Raw genomic sequence first — 23,703 nt, 5'->3', positions numbered from 1 at the left:
GCAGGAAGGAGGATAATGGGAGTTGGGGATGGGCAACCTTGTGGCACACAAGGTCAGGGCACAGCCAGTGGCAGGAAGGAATCCTAGAGGCCTGACTGCCCTGGTGCTCTTATTTCAGGGTGGGGTGCTTCCTCTAGAGCTCAGGACTGACCCCACCTTAAGCCTAAACTCACAGATCCCCTTTTCTTCTGGATTTCAGAGACTCAGCTTTGGGTCCCTGGGGGAAGGGGTGTTTGTGGGAAATCAAAGATTCCAGCCCTTCTCCTACCCTATTGGAATCCCTGCAGGCCCTCTCCCATCAGCCCCCTTACTGTCATTTTCTCTCTCTCTCTCTCTCTCTCTCTCTCTCTCTCTCTCTCACACACACACACACACACACACACACACACATACACACACACACACACACACACACACACAGGACTACCACAGTGGCTCACAAACACCTTGCTTCCTAAGCTTGGGGAGCATTTTTGAAATGCAAAGCTATAGCTCACAAAGCTCCACACAGACTTCCCTGCTCCCAGAGCTGGACATGGTGGGAGTATGGACAATTCAGATTCTGCCACAACTGCTGCCAGAGAGGCCAGGAGTGGAGAGGAGTGTGTGTCCCTATTCTGACTTAGATTCCAGCCCCCAACTGGCCCACCAGGACTCACACTCTTCCTTATATTCTTGCCAGGCTTCACTCTAGCCCTCCTTCGGTCTCCCCACATCCAAATGTTCAGTTCCCATTTTGGCACATCCCATCAGGCAGACCCCACAGTCTCTCCCACTGTCCATATTCCCCTTTCTTGAGCGGACCGAGGACTGAAGGCGATAGTTCGGGAACACAATCCTACTGGGGGAGGAAGCCAGGGGAGTCGGCTCCGACACGGGAAGGGGCCGGGCTGTCCTGTCGGGGAAGTGGGAGGGGGCCGTGGCGCCGAGAGGGAAGCGCCTGTCGCCCCAGGCTCTGAGCCACTAGTGTAGCACTGAGCCTGACTCCACAACCAGCTTCCCAGCTGCGGGAGTGTGGCACGCAGTGAGTTCGGGGCGGGGGGTGGGGGGAAAGTGGGAACTCAAAGCCTTGCAGCGTCAACTCCAAGTCCTGTCTCCCCGGTGATGAAACTTTGCTAAGGCACCTCCACAGCCTGAGTTTGCGGGAGAGGCTGGGGTGAGCTGGGAGTCCGGTCACCGCCAGCTGGGAGCCAGCTGGGAGCGGGCTGGGAGGCCGCAGGGAGCGCCTGTAAGCAGACCGGGATTGCCTCAAGTTTGGGGCGCGGAGGGAAGGGCCTTGGGGCAGGTGAGAAAGACACCGTGGAGCCGGTTGGGCTCTGAAAGTAATCCAGCGTCCGGTCCACCCCAGGCCTGGGGCTCGGGACAGGGCTACCATGGCGCGCCTCTTCAGCCCCCGGCCACCCCCCAGCGAAGAAGACCTCTTCTATGAGACCTACTACAGCCTGAGCCAGCAGTACCCGCTGCTGCTGCTGCTGCTGCTGATCGTCCTCTGCACGCTAGTGGCGCTGCTCCTCGTCGCCTGGGCCAGCGGCAGGGTGAGATGGGCCTCTGGTTCTGCGGCATGCTCCAGAGCTGCGACTCTGCTGCAGCCCAGAGAAGGGTAGCTGCCTAGTTGACATTTTGGGAGTTGGGATTTATGGGATCTTCTTTTCAATGTTCTCTTTGCTGGGAGCGGGAAAAGAAGCATTGAGCCTTGTTATGAACTGTGGTGACCCTGGGCAAGTCACAACACCCTGTGGGCCTTGGTCTCTGAGTCTGTATCCAGGAAAGTTAACTGAGTCCTGGATACTTCCCATTTCACTCTAACAGAATTCTAACAGACCTTATTAAGTTTTTGTGGTCTGATGATACTAGAACAATCCAATACCGGATTTTCCAGTTTTCCAGAGGGGAAATTCTACTCAAGCTGCTGGAGGAAATAAGTTTCTGGTTTTCTCTCTCACATTGGGAATGTGGGACAGACTCCCAGAAGGCACCTTCCATCCCGCTTTCATTTAGTCCCCAAAGAAATCCATTTTCAGTTTTTCTTTGAGGAAGAAGAGGTCTTCAATTGCATTTCTGGTAATATACTGCTCCCGGGTTTCTTTTCACTCCTTGGAGAAAAGGTGGGGAAGTCACTGGGTGCGGCCAATTCACCCGAGTCCACCCCCAAAGTCCGGAAAGAGGTGGGGACAAAGGGCGGGACCGAGGGGGACTACCGCGTCAGGGCAGGGGCAGGTGGCGAGATCTTAGTCCTCCGCTGCTAGGGAGGTGCGGGGGGGGGGGGGGGGGGGGGGACCAAGGCGGAGCCCAGGCGCCCCCTGCTGTTCCCTCCAACCCCCAGGCTTCCAATCTCTGACTCCTGGGGCGGGGATTCTCCGGAGCAAATCATCCAAATCATCTGATTTGGAGACTTTCTTTCCTACGTGCCATCTTGTGAGTTAAGATTGGTCACTTATTTCCAGAGGCCAGGAGGGTGCTACAATTCCCGTTTGAAAGATAGAAAACTGAGGCGCGGAAAGATCATAGATTGACAAACAGCCAGCCTGTTTGAAGCCTGTTCTGGGTAGATGTTGCAGGCTTGCAGAATCATGCAAACAAAATAATAGGTCGAACGATATGAAATTACCGATCCCTGTCGATAAAAACAGCAGGACATAGACAATTTCTTAGAGTTCAACCTAATATGAATGGCAAGCAGTGGGGTCATGCTTCTTTTGTACTTAGGTTTGAGGTGCCCTTTCAGAACTGTCGTGTGGGGTTATCTATTCTTCCTCTATCTAGTTCGTCCCTCCTCACCTTTGGTGAGCTTCCCAAGCTTTTCTGTCTTGCCTAATGCACTCTTTCCCCACAGGAGCTGACCTCAGACCTGAGCTTCCTGACCACAGTGCTATGCGCTTTGGGTGGCTTTTCCCTGCTGCTGGGCCTAGCTTCCAGGGAGCAGCGACTCCAGCGCTGGACTCGACCCCTGTCAGGCCTTGTGTGGGCTGCGCTGCTGGCTCTAGGACACGGTTTCCTATTCACTGGAGGCATAGTGAGCGCCTGGGACCAGGTGAGAGGGATGGCAGGCAAGGGATGGAGGACCACCTTAGCCTGGACCTGGCCCCAGGCCTTGTGAAGCATAAGTAGGCCTTTTACTACCCCCACCCTGCTCCAGGTGTCCTTTTTCCTCTTCATTATCTTCACGGTGTATGCCATGCTGCCCTTGGGCATGAGGGATGCTGCTGCTGCAGGTCTCACCTCTTCTCTCTTGCACCTGCTGGTCGTGGGGCTGTACCTTGGGCGGCAGCAGGACTCCCAGCCTTCACTGCTGCCACAGGTAAGAACATAAGTAGCCCAGGCAGTGTCCAGGGCCAGCTCTGCTGCATTTGCTGAGCTATGACTGCGGTAGGGTGCACACTGAGTGCAAGATACAAACAGAAACCCCCACAGATACAGATACAGATCCCCTTGGTGGAGCTGAAACACCAGTGCAGATACCTACTGATACCAGAAGAGGGCTCCAGACCCAAAGGGAAAGACCTCATGGCTCTTAAGAGAGCCAGATATGGAGATACAGATGATGGAACCATCACAGAGAATGTAAATCAAGACTTGAGTAGTTCTGTGCAGCTACAGTGGGCAGAGGATGAGGATGGTGGGATTGTATTCCATATATGCAGAAGTTTCTAGACCTAAGAGCCCATAATGGACCAACAGTCAAGAATCTACAGCAGGGAAGATGAATGGCCCTAGGGATGCTTAGGTCACTAACATGACCCAGAAGGTCTTGGAGACCAATTCCAACTATAGACTCCCCCCAACCTCACCTGGGCACACGCCTATAATCCCAGCAACTTGAGAGGCTGAAACATGAGGATCGCAAGTTTAAAGCCTCCCTCTGAGGGTACTCCTCACCTACAGCTGGCAGCAAATGCAGTGTTCTTCCTGTGTGGCAATGTGGTGGGAGCATACCACAAGGCGCTGATGGAGAGAGCATTGCGTGCCACATTCCGGGAGGCACTCAGTTCCCTGTATTCTCGCCAGAGGTTGGACACGGAGAAAAAACATCAGGTCAGCTGGGCCTAGAAGGAGGGTTGGGACCAGTGCTCAGAGAAAAGAGTTGTTTAGATTACACAAGTGGGTTTCTTCATTTGATCTTCTATGGCATTTTCTCCTTTGTATAAAATGTGGCTATTGCCTATCTTGGAAGGTTGTTGCTAAACTCAAACAAGCTGAAACTTAAGATGGTTATGAAGTGAAGAATTCTAATTGAGGTGTTAGTACTGAGAGTTCAGTCCCTAAAGGTGATTAGTCAGGATGGGGTGCTGGAGCATGGCTGGCCTTGTGCCCTGGTGGGCCTCTGCGGGAGCATCCTAGTAGAGGTGGAGCATTCTGTGGGCTTCTGGAAGACTTGGGGGCTGGGGCTCCAGGTTTTAGGATATAGGATGGTTGGTGCTCATAAAGACCTCCTCTAGGAACACCTTCTCTTATCCATCCTACCTGCCTACTTGGCCCGAGAGATGAAGGCAGAGATCATGGCACGGCTGCAGGCTGTACAGGGGTCACGACCAGAGAGCACGAACAATTTCCACAGCCTCTATGTCAAGAGGCACCAGGGAGTCAGGTATGAGGAAGGATGGCTGAAGGGGAGAGCCTGTGGGCTGAGACCCTGGCCCCACTGATGTGGTCTATCCTGTGCAGTGTACTGTATGCTGACATCGTGGGCTTCACGCGGCTGGCCAGCGAGTGCTCCCCTAAGGAACTGGTGCTCATGCTCAACGAACTCTTTGGCAAATTCGACCAGATTGCCAAGGTCAGAGAGGGCCTCCTTCCCCACTCAGAGATCCTCAAGTACCCCATCCTGGGGAGCCCCTTCCAGGGACAGCTTTTGTCTTCTAAGATCCCAGTCCTACCTCAGAGCCCCAGATACTCCCATGGAATTAGGAGACTCTCTCAGACATTCCTAGTCTGAAGTTACTCACCATACACCTCAAACCTGAAGAGACTTTTCAACCTCTCTCCAGATGTCCCAACCATAATGCCCCCAAGTATGCTTAAAGCTCCAGCATAGGTATCTCTACACTTTATGTTCCAAATCCCAAATGCCAGTAATCCAAGATTCTCAGGGGGATGAGGCAGAAGGATGGCAAGTTTGAGGCCAGTCTAGACAACTAAGAAAGACCCTGTGTCAAAAATTTAAAATATAGCTAGGTGCGGTGGCACACGCCTGTAATCCCAGCAACTTGAGAGGCTGAAACATGAGGATCACAAGTTTAAAGCCAGTCTCAGCAATTTAGTTAGGCCCCAAGCAACTTAGCAAGATCTTGTCTCAGAATTTAAAAGAAAAGAAAAGAAAGGGCTGGGGATGTTGCTCCATGGTTAAGCACCACCCAATGCAATCCTTGGTACCAAAAAAAAAAAAAAAAAAAAACTCAAGTAAATCTTTAAAAGGGCTGGGAATGTGCACCCTTTGTTTCATTCTAAGTACTGGATGGGGACATGTATTTCTAAAAAATTTTTTAAAAATCTAGAGAGATTTTCAGGTCCTCCAAGTTGAGAGAAGTTGGAGGGGGAAGAGAAATTTCTGTCCTCTGCAACCTCAGCAGCACTTACTCAAACCCCAGGATTCAGTCTATGTTGTTGCACCCCTTCAAGCCCTTCCATACTGAGACTGCTTCCATCCAAATCTAGTTACACCCTACACACACCAAACTAGGGAGAACCAGAGACACTCAAGAATTTGGGAATTCTTTCTTTAAAGAAATCCAGAGGGGACACTTTAATTAGCCCCATATCAAATTAAGGGAGTCCCTAGATCTGACCTTGATACTCAGAACCTCAAAGACTCTCAGGAATACCACATTCGCTCCCCACTTTTCCCAACTCCCTCCAACCCCTCTGACCTCTAATCAGGTTCCTCTATACACTCCCCTCACTACATTACCAGGAACATGAATGCATGCGGATCAAGATCCTGGGGGACTGTTACTACTGTGTCTCTGGGCTGCCCCACTCACTGCCAGACCATGCCATCAACTGCGTGCGCATGGGACTGGACATGTGTCGGGCCATCAGGTTAGCATGGGCAGGTGGACAGGAGGGATACCGAGGGATGGATGTGGAAGGGGACAGTCAGGGTGGTGGAGTTCTCCTTGAGAGAAAGAGGAATGTGGAATAGACAGGGCTAAAGGCAGGACTCAGACTGTACCACACACTCTGCTCAGGAAGCTACGGGCGGCCACTGGTGTGGACATCAACATGCGTGTAGGTGTGCACTCAGGCAGTGTACTCTGCGGAGTCATCGGGCTGCAGAAGTGGCAGTACGACGTCTGGTCCCATGACGTCACGCTGGCCAACCACATGGAAGCTGGTGGTGTACCAGGGTGAGACCTGAGGCCCCAGGCAACCACGCAAGAGATTGCCCACATGCTGCCACCCTTTTCATAGTCCCGTAAGATGAACACAACCCCATGTGGACTCATGGAGATCCTGGGGCATGGGGGGGCACCCATTGTAACACAGGGCCTTTCTTGAAGTCGCTCTTGCAGGAATGATCTTTGAAAGAAATGGAAGGTTTGGAGGCCCCTCCTTGATGACTCCTATTACCCTCTCCTTCCAGACGAGTGCACATCACAGGGGCTACCCTGGCCCTGCTGGCAGGGGCTTATGCTGTGGAGGATGCAGCTGTGGAATCCCGGGACCCATACCTTAGGGAGCTAGGAGAGCCTACATACTTGGTCATTGATCCTCGGGTAAAAGACCAGGAACCCCATGGACTACACCGTGCTAACCACCTACAGGCAATAGGCCTGATCTCTTCTTCTATGTCAGGGGTTGAGTTCCTGGGTACTAGTGGAGGGCAGGGACAAAAGTCTCTAAGGGGACTGGGGAGACAAGGGGAAATGTCTGTGATCTTTATTCTCAGTCTTCCTGTGCCCCAGGCTGAGGAGGAGGATGAGAAGGGAACTGCAGGAGGCTTACTGTCCTCTCTGGAGGGCCACAAGATGCGCCCATCACTACTGATGACCCGCTACCTGGAGTCCTGGGGTGCGGCCAAGCCTTTCGCCCACCTGAGCCACGTAGACAGTCCTGTGTCCACCTCTACCCCTCTCCCGGTATGTGCACCTCCATTATAAGCCCCAGCACCACAACCCCCATTGTCCTCAAGTCCCACTCCTAGCATCCCTCACCACAGGACCAGTGAGTCACTTGAAGATTGTGATATCCCAAGGTCATGAACTGTCTGGCAGCCCCAGCCATTGGTCCAGCCTGTCCTTGCACTTCCTTTTGTGGAAAGAGCAAAGACCACTGCCCTCGAGCTCACCTCAGAGAAGATGCAACATGTGCATTGTTCCTCAACCTCCCCTTGCCTTGACACCACAAAGGAAGTATACACTCTGCTTCCTCCTGTCTCATTCCAGTGCTGCACACCCATCACAGCAGGAGATGTCACTGCTTAATGCAATTCCTACAACTACACGCTCTCTTCTTTAAAAAAATTTTTTAATTGTAGATGAACATAATATCTTTATTTTTATGTATTTATTTTTATGTGGTGCTGAGGATCAAACCCAGGGCCTCACGCCTGCAAGGCAAGCGCTCTACAACCCCCACCCCTCTTCTTTAACTCCCACTAGAAATGGGGAGATGGGGCCAAATTGTTTGTTGCCCCAATTCCCCAGAATTTGTGCATGGATAAAATGAGTGGAATTGAAAATCACACATGGCCTTGAAGCAGGAAGTCACCATGAACAGGAAGGGTAGTAGGGAAGGAGAGGTAGTCACCCACCCCTTGTCTAGGTGGAGCTAGGGTAGGGCCAATCACTGGCGGATTCCTTATGTAGCACCTGGAGGTAACTAGTGATCCATATATGGGTAGAGGAGCCTACGTCTACCCTGCAGGCTGGCTCTTGAGGTTGATGCTCCATGATGAGCTGTCAAAACCCCCTCATACAGGGACCCTCGTCATGTTCCTAAAGGCACGTGCCAGGGTAAAGTCCCCATCCTCTCAGCCTGCTGTCTGTCATCTTTCTTAGAATTCCCCATATCTGTTCAGCATTCCCATCAACTTTCCACAGATCTCCCTGGAATCTTCCCTGTTGGATAGACCTGGTTGCATTTATAGGATGTCTTCAGAGTACTTTTTCTTTTTTCCATTCTTCCTCCTCTCCCATCCAGCAGGAAAGAAGGCCAAAGATCAATGAACACTGGGAAGTCAGGGAGCATTGGCAGCAGTGGTTCAGGAGAGGACTAATTCTTAGTCTTAGCATGGGGAAAGGGAAAGGTCAAAGAATTAAACTGGCAAAAGGCAGAGGAAGGAAGAATCCAAAGCCCCACTGACTATTTCAGGATGAAATCTCCAGGGTAGGAATGGAGTTGTGTGTGGGGTTTACCACAAGCCCAGTACTGCAAGATGACCTTGGGTGCAATTCCCGTGGTAGGAATGCCCACCAGAACCTACAATAGACCTCCTGTACACTCTGGTGTGTAGACTGGAATATATCAGAGTGGAGGAACAGTCACCCCTCTATCTCCTAAGGCAGGACCTTGCTAGCCCAGGAATTCCACTTCTCAGTCCCTGAAGTTCCAGGAACTCCATCAAATGTTAGAAATTCTGCCAGGCACTGTGGCAAATGCCTGTAATCCCAGAAGCTAAGGAGGCTGAGGCAGGAGTTTGAGGCCAGCCTGGGAACTCAATAGACCCTGTCTCAAAATAAAAGATAAAAAGGGATGGGGATGTAGCTCAGCGGTAGAGCACTTCTGGGTTCAACCCCCAGTACTTCCCTGCCCCCCCCCCCCGACACACAAAGAAGTTCTGAGAGTCACCATCAGCCTATTTTTAAACAAGGTAAAACTTTGGTTGAGTTGTATTTGTATGTACCATTCATCTTTGTATTCTCTCCAATTTATATGTGCGGGAGGCAGGGGCAAAGAACTGGGAACACTGAGGATGGAGCCAGGGCCTATGCATGCTAAGCAAGCACTCTACCACTGAGCTATACCCGAAGGCCCCCTTTACATTAAAAATTTTTTAGTTGTTGTTGGACCTTTATTTCATTTATTTACTTATGTGATGCTGAGAATTGAACCCAGTGCCTCACACATGCTAGGCAAGTGCTCTACCACTGAGCCACAACCCCAGCCCACCCCTCCATATTTTTGAGCACCTATTGTGGCAGGTACTAGGCTAATTCTTCTTCTTCTTCTTCTTCTTCTTTTTTTTTTTTTTGGTGCTGGGGATTGAACCCAGAGCCTTGTTCATACAAGGCAAGCACTCTAACACTTAGCTAAAGCCCCAACCCTAGGCTAATTCTTGAGAAGATTAAAATAAATGTTTTCCGTGCCATTAAATAACTTACAGATATTGGAGGATAGGTAGGTAGTTTGAAAAAAAAAAGGTGCATATATCAATGCCTAGATGGGTCCATACAATATCCCCTCCCCCAACCCCTCATCCCATATACTGTGTTTTGGTTTAGGGGAAGATGTAACCCTGTGACCTTACTTCCTTCACATGAACCAAGGGAACAGGAAGGAATGAGGAATGGTCACTATACTGCTTGACTGGACTGTGGCCCACTGTACTTCATACTCTCCTTGAGCAGTTGCTTTTCATGCTCATTTTCCTATTTCTTCATACACTGCATTCCTTACAGTGAAGAATAGAATATCTATAATCAGGTTGATTTCCTTTCCTCTTCTCTTTTCTTCTTCATTCCTTGTTATCCACCCCCACCACTTCTCAGCTCAGCCTGGCTAATCTCACAAAAGGTCAGAGTCACAATATTCTGAATTGTCACTTCAGTTTAAATTAACAAAGTTTTTTTTCCCCTCTTTTGGCATCCAATGGTGATGGGAAAGTCCCTGCCTTTGAATTTATGCAGTCTTTAGGAAAGGGAAACACAGAATCAACAGCCCATCATGAATATAAAAGACAAAGGGTTGCTGGACTTAAAAGTTGTGGAAACTATGAGGAAATAAAGAATATAAGACCCTGGGGGTCTCTAGTCAAGAGGAAACTTTAAAGAATAAATGGTTTGAACTGTTCCTTTAGGGAAGAAGGGATTTGGTGGGGAAGAGAGAAAAATCAGTAGAAACAGATGAAAAAGCGAGATCAAATGTCCAAGGTCAAGGACATGCACAGAGCATGTGTGTGGGGGGCAGGGGCACATCACAGTACAGTTTGTGATCTCCCTCACTGTGGAGGTGACACTCACTGCTCCCTCATGTTCTCCCAACAGGAGAAGGGCCTGGCTTCTTTCAGCCCCCAGTGGAGCCTGGACCGGTAAGGAGACCTGAACCTTTTTGACAATGGAGCTGACTGGGTGACCTATCTCCATTCTCCCTGGTAGGGGGGCTGCAGTTTTTGCTCAGATACTTTGAGAATCTCCATGGTGATAGACTTGTTTGTCACTATGCAGGAGCCGGACCCTCCGGGGACTAGATGATGAGCTGGACACTGGAGATGCCAAGTTCTTCCAGGTCATCGAACAGCTCAACTCACAGAAGTATGGAAAGCAAAGATGACTGGGTGGGCTGCGGGCCCCAAAGTCATATGGTAGAAGAGGGATGATGTTCCCCTGAGGGCCTGGAGGGAAGTGAGGAATTGTCCTAGAGGGAAGACCCACCTGACCACCTCCTCCTGCCCTCTCCTTTGCCCTGCCCTCCCCTGCCCTGCCTGGTCTTCTCTGGTGCTTACTGCCCTCTGCCCTACCTCCCCCCAGACAGTGGAAACAGTCAAAGGACTTCAATCTGCTGACACTGTACTTCCGAGATAAGGAGATGGAGAAACAGGTAGGCTAGGGAGAGGGGCATCAAAGGATTTCCCATCTTTATTTTCTTGGTCCTTCCAGAGGGGTCAGGCCTTGTATATCCCCTCCCCAGGTCTGCTAAGTCTTTGACCCTGGGGTGGGGATGAGGGCTTTTGCCTTTCTCATAAAGGAAAAATCATCCGGTAGATTGGATGATTATTGGGTGGGAGTAGGAGGTATGGGCACAGTTCCTTTAAGAACTGGTAGGGGCTACATGGAACTGAACTGGAGGGAGAGCTATGAGGCTAGTGGTAGGCAACTATCAATGCCCACCTCCCCGTTCCCTTGCAGTACCGGCTATCTGCCCTTCCTGCTTTCAAATACTATGTAGCCTGCACCTTCCTGGTTTTCCTGTCCAACTTCATCATCCAAATGCTGGTGACAAACAGGTGAGAGCACCAGTCAAGGGGGGTCCTGGCTGTCATACATTGACTGATCGCCTTGCCCTTCCTGACCCCTGACCCACATATTCTTCCTTCACCCCTTCCCTTCAGCTTCAGGCACTTACTAAGGAAACGTGTTTTGGAGAACCAGGGACAACCACAGCCCTCATCTAAATATTATGTACCCAAGCACTTTCATCTGCTCACCTCTTGGGTGCTAACAACATTCCCATGAGAGCAGTTGTATTCTCATTAAGAAGCCCAAATCTCATAGTAAATGAATAAGTTTAGAAAGCTCACCCTCTTAGGGGCTGGGGATATAGCTCAGTTGGTAGAGTGCTTGCCTTGTATGTACAAGGTCCTGGATTCAATCCTCAGCATGTACACACACACACACACAAAAGGGATGCCCTTGTTCCTAGTCCATTGCTATGAGGGGTCCAGAGCTGGAAGCAGTGGTACACATTTTTAATCCCAGCCATTTAAGAAGCTGAGGAAACAGAATTGCAAGTTCAAAGATCAGCCTGGGCAACTTAGTGAGAAACTGTCTCAAATAATTTTTTTTTTTTTGTAGTTGTAGATGGACAGAATGACTTTATTTTATTTGTTTATTTTTATGTGGTGCTGAGGGTCGAACCCAGTGCCTCACACATGCTAGGCAAGTGCTCTATCACTGAGCCACAGCCTCAGTCCTTCAAAGTAAACTTTTTTTTAAAGAGCTCAGGATGGGGGCTGGGGTTGTGACTCAGCAGTACAGCACTCACCTAGCATGTGCAAGGCCCTGGATTCTATCCTCAGCATCACATAAAAAAATAAACAAAATAAAGGTATTGTGTCCAACTACAACTAAAAAATAATTTTAAAAAAGGGGGCAGGCTCAGGATGTCACTAAATGGTAAAGTACTTGCCTAGTATGTTCAAGGCCCTGGGTTTAATCCCTAGCACTTACACTGCTCATATGTGCGTGATCATGCGCGCGCGCGCACACACACACACACACACACACACACACACACACACTCAGCCAGGTTAAAGAGCTTTGGCCCAGATATTGGACTGATACAGTCTCGGCCACTCTTGTGAGCACCTCCCTTCAGTGTTGTCCCCACCCTATTGGTTCCTGTTCCACCTAAACCCTGTCCTAGACCCTTCGGCTTTCTCAAAATACCAGAACATAATGTTCTTTATCAGCCTGGACCACTTTAACTAAACTAGATCCCCAGGAGCACCTCTAATCCACCTCCCCCTGCCACCTCCCAACTGGCTGCCACAGCACCCACACAGCACAGAGAGCCTATTCTGGCACTTCAAGGTTTCCCTTGGTTTTCCCATAGACCTCCAGCTCTGGCCATCACCTACAGCATCACCTTCCTCCTCTTCCTTCTCCTCCTCTTCATCTGCTTCTCAGAGTACCTGACGGTAAGGTGGATGGGGGTGGTAGGGGCAAGCTGAGCCATGACATGACCTGGCTTGAAGAATGTAACCCAGCCCAATGGTTAAGACACCTGTGCTCCCTCCACAGAGGTGTGTCCAGAAAGGTCCCAAGATGCTGCATTGGCTACCTGCACTGTCTAACCTGGTAGCCACACGGCCTGGACTGCGAGTAGCCCTGGGCACTGCCACCATCCTGCTGGTCTTTACCATGGCCATCACTAGCCTGGTAAGGGCAAAGGAGGCCCTATCCACCTCCGTCAGGGACTGAAAAAGGATCCCTGGCTCTGGGAGGGCAGCTGAATTTAGGCCAAAAGAAAATGTTGTAAAAATAGAAAGGAAAAAATTATAGACTCCCACAACCTATCATCTGAGCATTATTGTTAGTAATAACACATTGACATCTTTCCTATCTTTTTCCTATGTGGGCAGATACTTATTACTTTATTTAGTTGGCTGATTTTTACAGAACTTACAACAGTTCCTAGAATTCTATCCCTGAAATGCACCAGGAAATTATCCCCCAGCCAAAGGGATAATTTCCTTCCTTTTCTGTAAAAGGAAGCTAAGGCTCAGAGAGGTTAAACAACTGGGAAGAGCTGAAAAGGTGCATCCATGGCAGACTAGTACTCAAGACTCCCTCCTACACTCCTTCCCCTCAGTGAGGACCCAGGCTGAGGCTTGCTCACCAACCAGAAATAACAGAATCGACCTTTTGTGGGAGTCTGGCCCTAACTCATCCCTAGGTTGACCAAAACTCAGCTAAAGCCACCATTGTGCCCAAGGAGCTGCCTGCCCCCTCATCTTCTCATCTCCTTCTGCAGTTCTTCTTACCAGCATCATCAGACTGCCCTTTTCGGGGCCTCAATGTATCCTCCATGGCTTTCAACCTCTCCTGGGAACTGCCCGGTTCCCTGCCTCTCATCAGTGTCCCAGTGAGTATTCTGCACAGCCCTACATCTCCCTCCCCAGAGCCTTCCTCAGTAACCCCACCTCTAGAGTTGAGGCACATCCTTACTATGGATTGGAACTGTGTCTGTGTGGATGACATTCCTGTCCCCCTGATAGAACCTGGGCCCTAGAAAGAATAGGACAGGAACCCTTGGGTGTCCTTTGGGACACGCCCACTCCTGATCACCTTGCCTGGCCCCACAGTACTCCATGCACTGCTGTGTGCTGGGTTTCCTCTCCTGCTCCCTCTTTCTGCACATGAGCTTTGAACTGAAGCTGCTGCTGCTCCTGCTGTGGCTGGCAGCCTCCTGCTCCCTCTTCCTGCACTCCCACGCCTGGCTGTCTGACTGCCTCATCGCTCGTCTTTATCTAGGCCCTATGGACTCCAGGTATGCACGGCCACTGGACAGAGTCTTCAGAACCTCAGGGAAGGGGGTCAGAGAGGACACAGCAGAGCTGTCCTGGCCTCACTAACCTGAACCACCCACAGGGAAAAGAAGGAGGGGGGCTGAGGGGTTACATGGACAAGGGAAGAAGGGACAGGGAGGTGGCCATCAGGAAGGGGCAAAGCAAGGGACAGCCCTGATCTGTGGCCTCCTCAGGCCTGGAGTGCTGAAGGAACCCAAACTGATGGGAGCTATTTCCTTCTTCATCTTCTTCTTCACCCTCCTTGTCCTGGCTCGGCAGGTAAGTCCTCAGCTCAGCCCTCTAGAGTCTGCCTGTGAATGGGGAATCTGGAGTCCCCGTATTGGTGACTTGTTCTCTCTCATCTCCAGGGTTAAGCCCAAGGGGTGTGCTCTTTGGAAGCTTCTAAGTGAACCTTCCTGTTCCCTTTCTTGCTTTTTCACTTCCCAAGGGGAGTGCCCTCAAGTTCTCTGGTCCCTCTTTCCCCCATCCCCAAATCTGGGAAAGGCCATGCTTAAGAAAAAAATCTGCTGCCATACCCTAGTTTGAATCTAGTTTCCAGAATACTCTCTCCAAGGAGAGTTGCCCCTTTAGCCTTATCTCTAAGCTGGGGGTAGGGATGTTTCTAGGCATTGTGGAGTGGGGATATGAACACTCAGGAACTGAGGCTTCCCCTGCACTGTGGCTCTTCATGGTTCCCTGCTGACCCCCCCTAGAATGAGTATTACTGCCGCCTGGACTTCCTGTGGAAGAAAAAGCTGAGAAAGGAGCAGGAAGAGACAGAGACAATGGAGAACCTGACCCGGCTGCTCTTGGAGAATGTGCTCCCTGCACATGTGGCCCCCCAGTTCATTGGTCAGAACCGGCGCAATGAGGTAATTCCTTATCTCTGGCTCCTAAGCCCCAGATGCCATAGGGAGTATGTTTGGATGAAAGCCTGGGCCCTTGTCCCATCCTCTCTGGACTCCCCCACAGTGGGTCAGACATTCATCAAGCCCTGTCCCTGTCAGGCAGGTGCCTCTATTTTTCACAAGATTTTGAACTCTGTCTTTGGTGAGGACAGAATTTCTGCATTTCAAGTTCTTACTTGGGAGCGTGTCTTTTCCAACTCATTACCACTCCATACGTTTCTTAAGTTTAGTCACGTGTTGATGGTAGTTGTCTGGAGGATGTAATTCATCCATCTCTCTGGACTTAGTTTCTAATATGGTAGCCATTAGCCCTTCTAGTTTAAATTTAAATTAATTAAAATTAAAAATTCAGTTCCTCAGTTACATTAGCTACATGTCAGGTACTCTATAGCCACATACGATTAGTGCCCATCATATTGGACAGCACATGATGGCAAAAATTCCTATTGGATGCTGCTGCTCTAGAGGCTCAGGAATCTTGCTACCATCAGACCATTGGAAATCATTCACATTTTGCACTATCTTTTTTGTGCCACCATCACCTGACCCTCTTTACTGTGGAAATGTTCTTGTCATATACTGGAGGAAGTTAAAAGAAACACTTCAAGAGCTATTTCACAGACTTATGTCCCTACCACCTACTCTCTGATCTCAAAATCAGAAGTAGTTCTACTTCCGGTTTCTTCTATTGTGGACACAGGAAATTTTGTAACTGGTTCTGTTTCTTTCTTCACATCGGCTGTTAGAAAACTCAGAACTGGAATCTAGGATCAACAAGGACTTCATGGCACCCATTTTGTGAACTAATCTCAGACCTGCTTCCATCTTTATCATTTTACTCTAATTTTCCCTTTTTCTCATACTCACTATTGATGCTTTATTTTGTGTTCCAAACTTTGGCTGTTTTTGTAAGCTGATTTATCTGACTTAACATCTTTTAGCAATAATTTAGCAATAATTCCCACTGACATGATCCTAAGAGTCCCTTCATATATATAGCTATGAGGTTATCCTGACCCCAAATCTCTTGTCTTTCCTGGAATCACAACAACACCAAATCTTTGATTCCTGAGTCATATCCCTAGGGTAACCTGGCCCTACTCCTTTCCCTCTTTCTCAGCACTTCCTAAATAGAGGGACAAGGAGTGTGGCTTCAGTAAGGAGGACCCCGTACAGACCCAGAAAGGGGAAGCACATGACATACACCCCTCCCTCACCTCAGCCTCCTGCCCCCTCCAGGACCTCTACCACCAGTCCTATGAGTGTGTTTGTGTGCTCTTCGCCTCAGTCCCGGACTTCAAGGAGTTTTACTCGGAATCCAACATCAACCACGAGGGGCTAGAGTGTCTGCGGCTACTCAATGAAATAATTGCTGATTTTGATGAGGTGACAACTCCAAAGGCCCCCCCAGGTCCTGTGTCCTGGATTCTGGAATTTCCACTAGTACCTCCTTCTACTTTACTTTCTGGCCATGAGGCCAATTCTATCCACCACTCACAGCACCCCCTCTCTTCCTCTGATGCCACATATCTACTCCCTCCAGCAAATTGCTGACTATCAACTCTCTTCTTCCTACCACCATCCCCTACTCTACAGCCTGGTCCTTTAGCCTCCAAAGGCCTGAGGCTGAGCTTCTGGGAGAGGGGAGGGTGAAAGCAAGAGAGACCAGAGACAAGGCCTCCTCTCTGTACAGCTGCTCTCCAAGCCCAAGTTCAGTGGGGTGGAGAAGATCAAAACCATTGGCAGCACCTACATGGCAGCCACAGGCTTAAATGCCACCTCTGGACAAGAGGCCCAACAGGTATAACAACCCTTCCTTACCTACCAACCTTCCTTTGGGCTCTCACTGGTGGTCCCATGAGTGGGACTTATTCCTGTGCCCTCATTGGCCCATCCTGGTGGGCGGGCCCATTGTCAGGATGCTGAGCGAAGCTGCAGCCACCTTGGCACCATGGTGGAATTTGCAGTGGCCCTGGGGTCCAAGCTGGATGTCATCAACAAGCATTCATTCAACAACTTCCGCCTGCGTGTGGGTGAGAGCCCCCCCTTGTTGGGGCAGTGTGGTATCTCCTCACCTTCCCAAGCTCTCCCCACTCCAAGTGCTTTGTTCACTGCACTGCACCCCATCCCTGGACCCCTTCACCAGATTCCCTCCTATGAATGAAGCATAAAGCTGCTGGGCCAAGAGCTAAAAGGCATGCCCCCCTCCTTTCCTTCAGACCCAATCCTCCAGCCCCAGAGACCCCTCCTCTCCTTTAAGTCCCCCCAGGTCCTTTCTCTTTCCCAGTTCCTTTAGCTTCCTTTTCCCTTTTCCCTCTTCAAAGTTCCCTCCATCAAGCTGGGCACAGTGGTGCATGCCTGTAATCCCAGTGACTCGGGAGGCTGAGGCAGGAGGATCACAAGTTCAAAGCCAGCCTCAGCAATGGCAAGGCACTAAGCAACTCAGTGAGACCCTGTCTCTAAATAAAATACAAAAAAGGGCTGGGGATGTGGCCCAGTGGTCACGTGCCCCTGAGTTCAATCCCTGGTACCAAAAAAACAGTTCCCCCCATCAGGGTTCCTCTTTACCATTTTCCTTCTCAGGACTGAACCATGGACCAGTAGTAGCAGGAGTGATTGGGGCTCAGAAGCCACAATATGACATCTGGGGCAACACAGTGAATGTGGCCAGCCGCATGGAGACTACAGGAGTCCTTGGCAAAATCCAAGTAAGTAAACCACATTGGAGGCATGTGGGGAGGAGGATAAGGATAGGCATGCCCCATACTCCCTCACACCCCCTCCCCTCCAATTGCAGGTGACTGAGGAGACAGCCCGGGCCCTGCAATCCCTGGGCTATACATGCTACAGCAGGGGTGTTATCAAGGTCAAAGGCAAAGGGCAGCTCTGCACCTACTTCCTAAACACAGACTTGACACGATCTGGACCCCCTTCAGCCACCTGGGCTGAGACCTCTCATCCCTTCTAAGATCCTCAATAAAAAGACTCTGGAGGGCTGGGGTTGTGGCTCAATGGTAGAGTACTTGTCTAGCATGTGTGAGGCACTGGGTACAATTCTCAGTACCACATAAAAAAAATAAAATAAAAGTCCATTGACAACTAAAAAAGATATTTAAAAAAAAGACTCTAGGATGTCTAATGCCAATTGATGTCAGAAGTTGTGGATGTAGCTGAGAATCACCCCTCAGTTTCTTTTTAGGTTAAACTGAGTACATATACAGTGTGTGCACATGTACCTAAGCAAGTGGGAAGGGAGTGATTGTTTTCACTAGCTCAGGAGAGGACTCTCTTGGCCGGCCTGCCTACATACTAACCTGATTCCAATATTTTGTATACCTTGGAAACTTAAAGAATTTTAGGCACGTAATTCAAAACAAAGATATGTCCTTTCCTGCCCCTACTCACAAACACTGGAAAGAATTTCCAGGAAAATGACATTGAACTTTTATTCATTCAACATAAATGCAGAATGGGCAAGAGGCCTACAAAATAATCTATTAGGTTCCTTCCAGTTTCAGCTGCTATTTTCAAATTGTCCCACCATGCTTTCTTGTAAAGACCTGTAGACAATTTAGGGGTTCTCCTATACTCAGGGCCATTGGATGCCTGCCTTGCTTGCTTCTGCATCTTTCTATGCAAATGCTGATATAAAACATGTGACTTAGATCAATGCTTCATTCTCGCCTGCTCATATTTTGAAGTCCACAGGAGATATCTTAATACTCTGCATTTGTTACAGATGTTGCACATGGACTTTTGGTTTTGCTATTCACTCTCTCTCTCTCTCTCAGACTCACATTGGTTCTTTGTTTGTTTGTTTGCTTGTTTTGTCTTGTTTTTTATGGGGAGGATCCACAGAACACAGCATTGCCGCTGCTGCTGTCATCATCCTAAAATGTCATCAGAACAAAGCTGGGCCAAAGGTGCTCCAAGACAACAGTCACCCCTATGAAGTACTAGCTCATCCCTCTCACTTAGGGGAGTCTTTGTTTCCTGTGGGTGACCATAGCCACAGAGGGCCCTCAGGCTCACTCTGTACCAGGGTATATTGTGGGGCTGGTAGATGCTGATGTGCAGAATTCTAGGGGACAAGATGTAATGACTTTCATCTCAAATGAGAACTCCTTCGGAAATGGAGGAAAGGAAGGTAATGCCCTAAACCATCTGCTGAGAGGATAAAGATTCCTAGCAGGAAGCTGGACACTTAACAAGGACACTTACCAGGGTGTCAGGGAAGATGTTTCACAGCAGCCCATTATCTCAGAAGGTTCCCTGAGTCATAAGCCTGCAATGAAAAGCCTACATGGGTGGTCTTTTTTGACAGTCTCCTTCAGTAGTCTGTGAACGCTGTTCAAAGTGGGATCTGCAGATCACCTACCTCAGAATCTCCTTTTGTTCTCTTTCCAAAACTGGAAATCACGGGGAACTAAAGAATGTGACTCTCAACAATTGAGAGGAATCTCACCATGGTGCCTGTGAGCACTCCTACACCCCATAACAACGTGCCCCCACTCACAGGGTTGACGCGATTTCAGACTTGAGTTTTAATTTTAAAGCTTCCTGCAGGAATCTGGCCAGAGAATGCTCTCTCATTCTGCCCTGACTTGCCCCACCCCACCCTCTTCTTTCCGCCCCACCCGGTCTCCCGCGCAGATTCTTCTCCCGGGGTACAGAACTGGGTCAGGCAAGCGTGGGATTCTCCGAGGAGGAAAGCGAGCTTCCTTCCACCAGATCTCATATAGTTAGCTTCATTGGAGAGGCTCAGAGGAGGCCGTGATGCTCTCGGCGGGTGCAAGCTCCGGAGAGGGAATGGCTCCCTTTACGGTCTGGACCAGGGTGCCGCCGCGGCGTGTGCTGGACACCTCAGAGCCGGTGCCCTCCAGCAACTTGGCAACGAAGCCCAAGCCGGCCGAGCGCAGCAGGCCGCCGCCTGCGCACGCGTACAGCACCGGGTTCACGCTGCTGCTCAGGAAGGCCAGTGCGATGAGCACGTGGCGGGCCAGCTGCAGCCGCTCCCCGGCGGGACCAGACCCAGCGCGCAGACCCGCTAATGCGCGGAACGCCTCGGCCAGGTTCACCACGTGGTAGGGCAGCCAGAAAGCGGCGAAGGCCAGGATGATGAGTGCCACCAAGCGGCCCGTGCGGCGGCTGCGACGGAAGCGCCGCGCCCGCAGCCTGCGCCCGATGTCGGAGTAGCTGGCCACCACGGCCAGGAAGGGCAGCAGGAAGCCGGTGAAGGCCTCGAAGAGTAGATGAAATGCCCTGTGCCTTTCGTTGGGGTACTTCGGGAAGCACACCAGGCTCCTGTTGTTCAATCCCAAACTCACCGTGCGGTATGCAAGAACTGGTGTGGCCAGCAAAAAGGACACCACCCAGATAGCTGCCAACAATGGCCGGACAATCTCTTTGGTGCGCAGCTTCTGGGACATAAAGGGACGGGCCACTGCCAGTGACCGGTCCAGACTCATGACTGTAATAAACAACACACTAGCATACATGCTGACTCCACAGATATAGTGGCACAGGCGGCAGCCGGCCAATTTGAAACTCCAGGTGCCATGAGCCAGGAAGTGCAGGAAAAAGGGAGCAGTGAGCAATACTGCCAAGTCGGCCAAGGCCAGGTTCAACACCAGCAAGGCAGTGACAGAGCGTTTGTGCATCCTTTTCAAGATGCTCCACACCACAAAGCTATTGCCAGGAAGCCCCACAGCCAGTGCAATTGACAGTAAGATGATAGCCAACAGAGATATGAACATGACACCTCGTGAGGAGGATGCAGCAGGAGATGTAGTGTTCGTGGCCATCACAATGACCTGGAAGTGAGGGTGGGACACTCATAAGGGTGGGAAGCCAAAGGTTTCCTGACTCCCTGACACACTTAGCCTGAAAATGCTGATCTGTCTCCAAGATCAGCATCATCAGAGGCACCTCTGAAACTGCCCCATCACCACCAACTGACCTGACTTAAGGGGATCCGGTTGAGTAGAAAAACTAGTTTCCTAACTGGGCCACGGGGCCCCTTCCTGTTCACAGACCCAATTACAAAATTAACAGCCATCCCCAGTAACAACATTTTCATATCTTTTCAGACTCCTTTCCTGAAACCCAGAATCAAACTGGGAGATTTTCCTCACCAGTGCTGTACCTTTTGAAAGCACCCTTGTCCCCTGCCTGAACCTTAGCCCCTCAGTCCCTTTGACTTCTTCCAGTCACCATCCCACTCTGACCCCAGAGACTTCCAGGAGTTCACCAGAAATAACAGGGATGGGGATGGAGTTAGTGGGTAGGCTTTGAGGTCAAATCCTCCCAACTCCGTTTACACTGGTTGGGCTTTCTTTAGAGATTCCTTTGCAAGTTCTCTCATAGCTGTACCTGGTCCCCCACACCACCTTCCCAGTTTCTAGGATACTTACTTATAAGCTTTGCCAAACAGCTGAAAGCTGATGCCAATCCCAGAGCCAGGGCAAGGTGGTATAGCTTAATCTGGATCTGTCCCAGTGTCGGAGGTGTGGGCCTTGGTATGAGTGCTATCAGCTAAGTCAACCAGAGAGGAAGTACCACAGAACAAGGGAGGGGGAAGACACATCTTCCTGAGGGTGGGGCTGAAACCCCCACCCCCTCCCTTAACTGGGAGGAAGGGGGATAGTCTTTGTGCTCCAGGGCAGCCCAGCTAGAAGGAGGACTCCTGAGGGGTGGGATGCAATGAAAAAGAGCCCAGGAAAGAGCATTATAAGAGGAAATAGGGTGCCAGTATGAGTTGGCTGGGGTGTGGTCTAAAGATGCAGGTTTAGACTGGAAAATTGAGCAAAGTTATGAATTATAGTAGGAGGGAAGAAGGCAGGAGAGGGGAAACAGGCTCAGACTGAAAGGCTAATATCCAAATTTTTTCCTTAAATTTTGCGTATATTTCACAGGTACAATGTACATCTTTAGATAAATGGGATGTGCAGGTTGAAAATGTAAGAGATTTGGGGTCTGGATGTGAGTTAGGTAACATTGTGATTTAAAGAGAGCATGTTGGTAAACCAAAGAGGGCAGCATCCTGTTCTTGGCTTCAGTTGGAGCCATGATCCTGCTTGTGGGAAAAGAGCCCTCTCCCAACACCTGCCATCCCTCCCTTCATTTAAGGGGATTGGTTCCATTCTATGTTAACCAGTTCTCCATTCTCTGTTGTAGAAACCAGTCTAATTGGTCTTCTTGGTACCATACAGAATGCAAATTTCTTCCCCTTCCCCCAACCACTTGCCTTGTGCTTGCCCATATGGCTACCCTGCCAAGTTTAGATTTTTAAGAATAAGGGGCTGGGCAAGGAGACCAACATCACTTCTTTCCTGTATTCCCACAGACTTAGGTGGTCCAGTTCCACTTGTGAAAAGTAGAGGCTGAAGCCCTGGGCTGAACATGAGAAGCAGAAGCAAGGGCACAGTGACAAGAAATGCCTCACACCAGCCCTACCAAGAGAGAAATCCAGGAATATGAAAAGAGGAGGAGCCCCTTCTTTTTTCCTGAATGGAAGGATGCCTTTTCTCCTTGAAATCTCCTGTAGAATATAAAAATTAAGAATACCTTCCTGCTTTCAACCCTGTCACTTCTCAAGAAAGTTGCAAGGTCCCTGATACCTCACAGTGCTCCTACTTGCTCTGCTTTGAGAAAAGCCAGAGCAGAGTCGACCCAATAACTGTCAGGCAAAGGATATGATGAAAAGAAATGGGCTGAAACCACAGCAAGAACTGAAGGCAGGGCTGGGGCTGGGGCTGAGTGGTAGAGTGCTTGCCTAGCATGTGTGAGGCTCTGGGTTCAATCCTCAGAATCGCATAAATAAATGAAATAAAGGTATTGTGTTCATTTACAATTAAAACAATTTAAAAAAAAAAACTGAAAGCAGAGTTGAGGAAGGGCTCTCTGACCAAGCTGGGTGAGAGAGATGGGGAACATGTAACAGGAAGTTAGGGAACCTCTTTCTGCCCTAGAACACCAGGACTGGAAGAAGCCTGTGTTTGGAAAAAGAAGCTCTTGGCTCAGAGCTCCAGGGTCAACAAGAAGCCCTTCAGACAGAAACTGGGCTGTCTTTGCCTCCTCTCTCAAGCTACTCCCCACCCCCATCTTCCTTGAAGGTCTTTCTTCTCCCACCAAGGTCTAGGCACTCTGAGCACAATCCCTGTCATCCTAGTTCATTCCAACCTTAGTTTTGGTGACCCTGGCATGACCCTGGGGACTGGATTTCTTTTGCTGTCTTGACATCTGCCTGGAAAATGTGAAGAGTTACTAAAGCAGGGCCTGGCTTAATGGCCAGAGTAACCACTCATGTGACCAACCATTTCAGTTTGTTAGGGGGATAACAGGACTGGGATAAGGGATTTACAGTGCTAACCTGAGAAAGTTCTGGACCAACTGGGATGAATTGGTCACCTGTGTGCTTGTGGATGTTCCCTGAAAACAAATCCAATGCTACACCCCCAAATTAAAAGTGTGAAGATCCAAAACAGTTTTTAGATCCAGAAATAGAAAGATTCCAAAAGATAGGGCTAAGAAATATCGAAGGAGGGATTAGGAATAGCTAGCAGTCTTGGGAGAAGATAAAATTTAACAGAGAGAGGAGTGAGAAGGGGAAGGAGAAGAGAGGGGAGGGGAGGAGAGGGGAGGGGAGGGGAGGGAAGGGAAGGCCTCCCTCCCTGAAAAATTCTTCCTGTTTTCCAATATTCCTGTCATTCCCCATAATCCCTTAACCTCCAAACAACCCCTGGTGAAGCACGAACAGGCTCCTGAGCTCTTTTTCAAGTTAAGTTGCTTTGGGGGTGGTGTTAGATGGTCAGAGAGGGATGTAAATCTCAGATTTCCAGGCCCCTACAC

At 49.8% G+C, this 23,703-nt stretch overlaps 2 protein-coding genes across 10 annotated transcripts; one reads left to right on the top strand and one right to left on the bottom strand.

Annotated features, from left to right (window-relative positions):
• Nucleotides 1–971: 971 nt before the first annotated feature.
• Adcy4 (adenylate cyclase 4) lies at nucleotides 972–17,971 on the top strand. Of its 9 annotated transcripts, XM_076850102.2 has the most exons (27): nucleotides 972–1,024; nucleotides 1,121–1,228; nucleotides 1,349–1,535; nucleotides 2,834–3,031; nucleotides 3,137–3,298; nucleotides 3,883–4,032; nucleotides 4,437–4,585; nucleotides 4,663–4,774; nucleotides 5,909–6,036; nucleotides 6,186–6,344; nucleotides 6,581–6,761; nucleotides 6,903–7,076; nucleotides 10,203–10,246; nucleotides 10,383–10,469; nucleotides 10,686–10,755; nucleotides 11,064–11,161; nucleotides 12,490–12,574; nucleotides 12,678–12,815; nucleotides 13,411–13,521; nucleotides 13,742–13,926; nucleotides 14,140–14,224; nucleotides 14,659–14,817; nucleotides 16,093–16,239; nucleotides 16,547–16,654; nucleotides 16,772–16,886; nucleotides 17,437–17,561; nucleotides 17,651–17,971. In XM_076850102.2, exons 3-27 carry the CDS (start codon nucleotides 1,374–1,376, stop codon nucleotides 17,819–17,821), a joined length of 3,303 nt encoding a protein of 1,100 aa, XP_076706217.1. In that variant the 5' UTR covers nucleotides 972–1,024; nucleotides 1,121–1,228; nucleotides 1,349–1,373; the 3' UTR covers nucleotides 17,822–17,971. The 9 variants fall into 9 exon arrangements, with proteins under 9 accessions (XP_076706217.1, XP_076706211.1, XP_076706210.1 ...); XM_076850096.2 differs by lacking the exon at nucleotides 1,121–1,228 and having other exon boundaries at nucleotides 976–1,024; XM_076850095.2 differs by lacking the exon at nucleotides 972–1,024 and having other exon boundaries at nucleotides 1,048–1,156.
• A 1,630-nt stretch (nucleotides 17,972–19,601) lies between these two features.
• Nucleotides 19,602–20,663, bottom strand: Ltb4r (leukotriene B4 receptor). Its single transcript, XM_076848188.2, has one exon. The coding sequence runs from the start codon at nucleotides 20,655–20,657 to the stop codon at nucleotides 19,602–19,604; it is 1,056 nt and encodes a 351-aa protein (XP_076704303.1). The 5' UTR covers nucleotides 20,658–20,663.
• Nucleotides 20,664–23,703: the final 3,040 nt, after the last annotated feature.

The sequence above is a fragment of the Callospermophilus lateralis genome, chromosome 3 (genome assembly GCF_048772815.1).
Source record: "Callospermophilus lateralis isolate mCalLat2 chromosome 3, mCalLat2.hap1, whole genome shotgun sequence".
NCBI classification, from domain to species: Eukaryota; Metazoa; Chordata; class Mammalia; order Rodentia; family Sciuridae; genus Callospermophilus; species Callospermophilus lateralis.
Note: the sequence above shows the minus strand (reverse complement) of the source record. Positions and strands in the feature narration are given on the sequence as shown.

Bases quoted from the DNA above. Each gene is read 5' to 3' on its own strand.
- Adcy4 (XM_076850102.2), top strand. From the start codon at position 1,374: ATGGCGCGCCTCTTCAGCCCCCGGCCACCCCCCAGCGAAGAAGACCTC. The intron at 3,032-3,136 runs GTGAGAGGGATG...ACCCTGCTCCAG, and splicing joins TAGTGAGCGCCTGGGACCAG to GTGTCCTTTTTCCTCTTCAT. The intron at 12,575-12,677 runs GTAAGGTGGATG...CTCCCTCCACAG, and splicing joins GCTTCTCAGAGTACCTGACG to AGGTGTGTCCAGAAAGGTCC.
- Ltb4r (XM_076848188.2), bottom strand. From the start codon at position 20,657: ATGGCCACGAACACTACATCTCCTGCTGCATCCTCCTCACGAGGTGTC.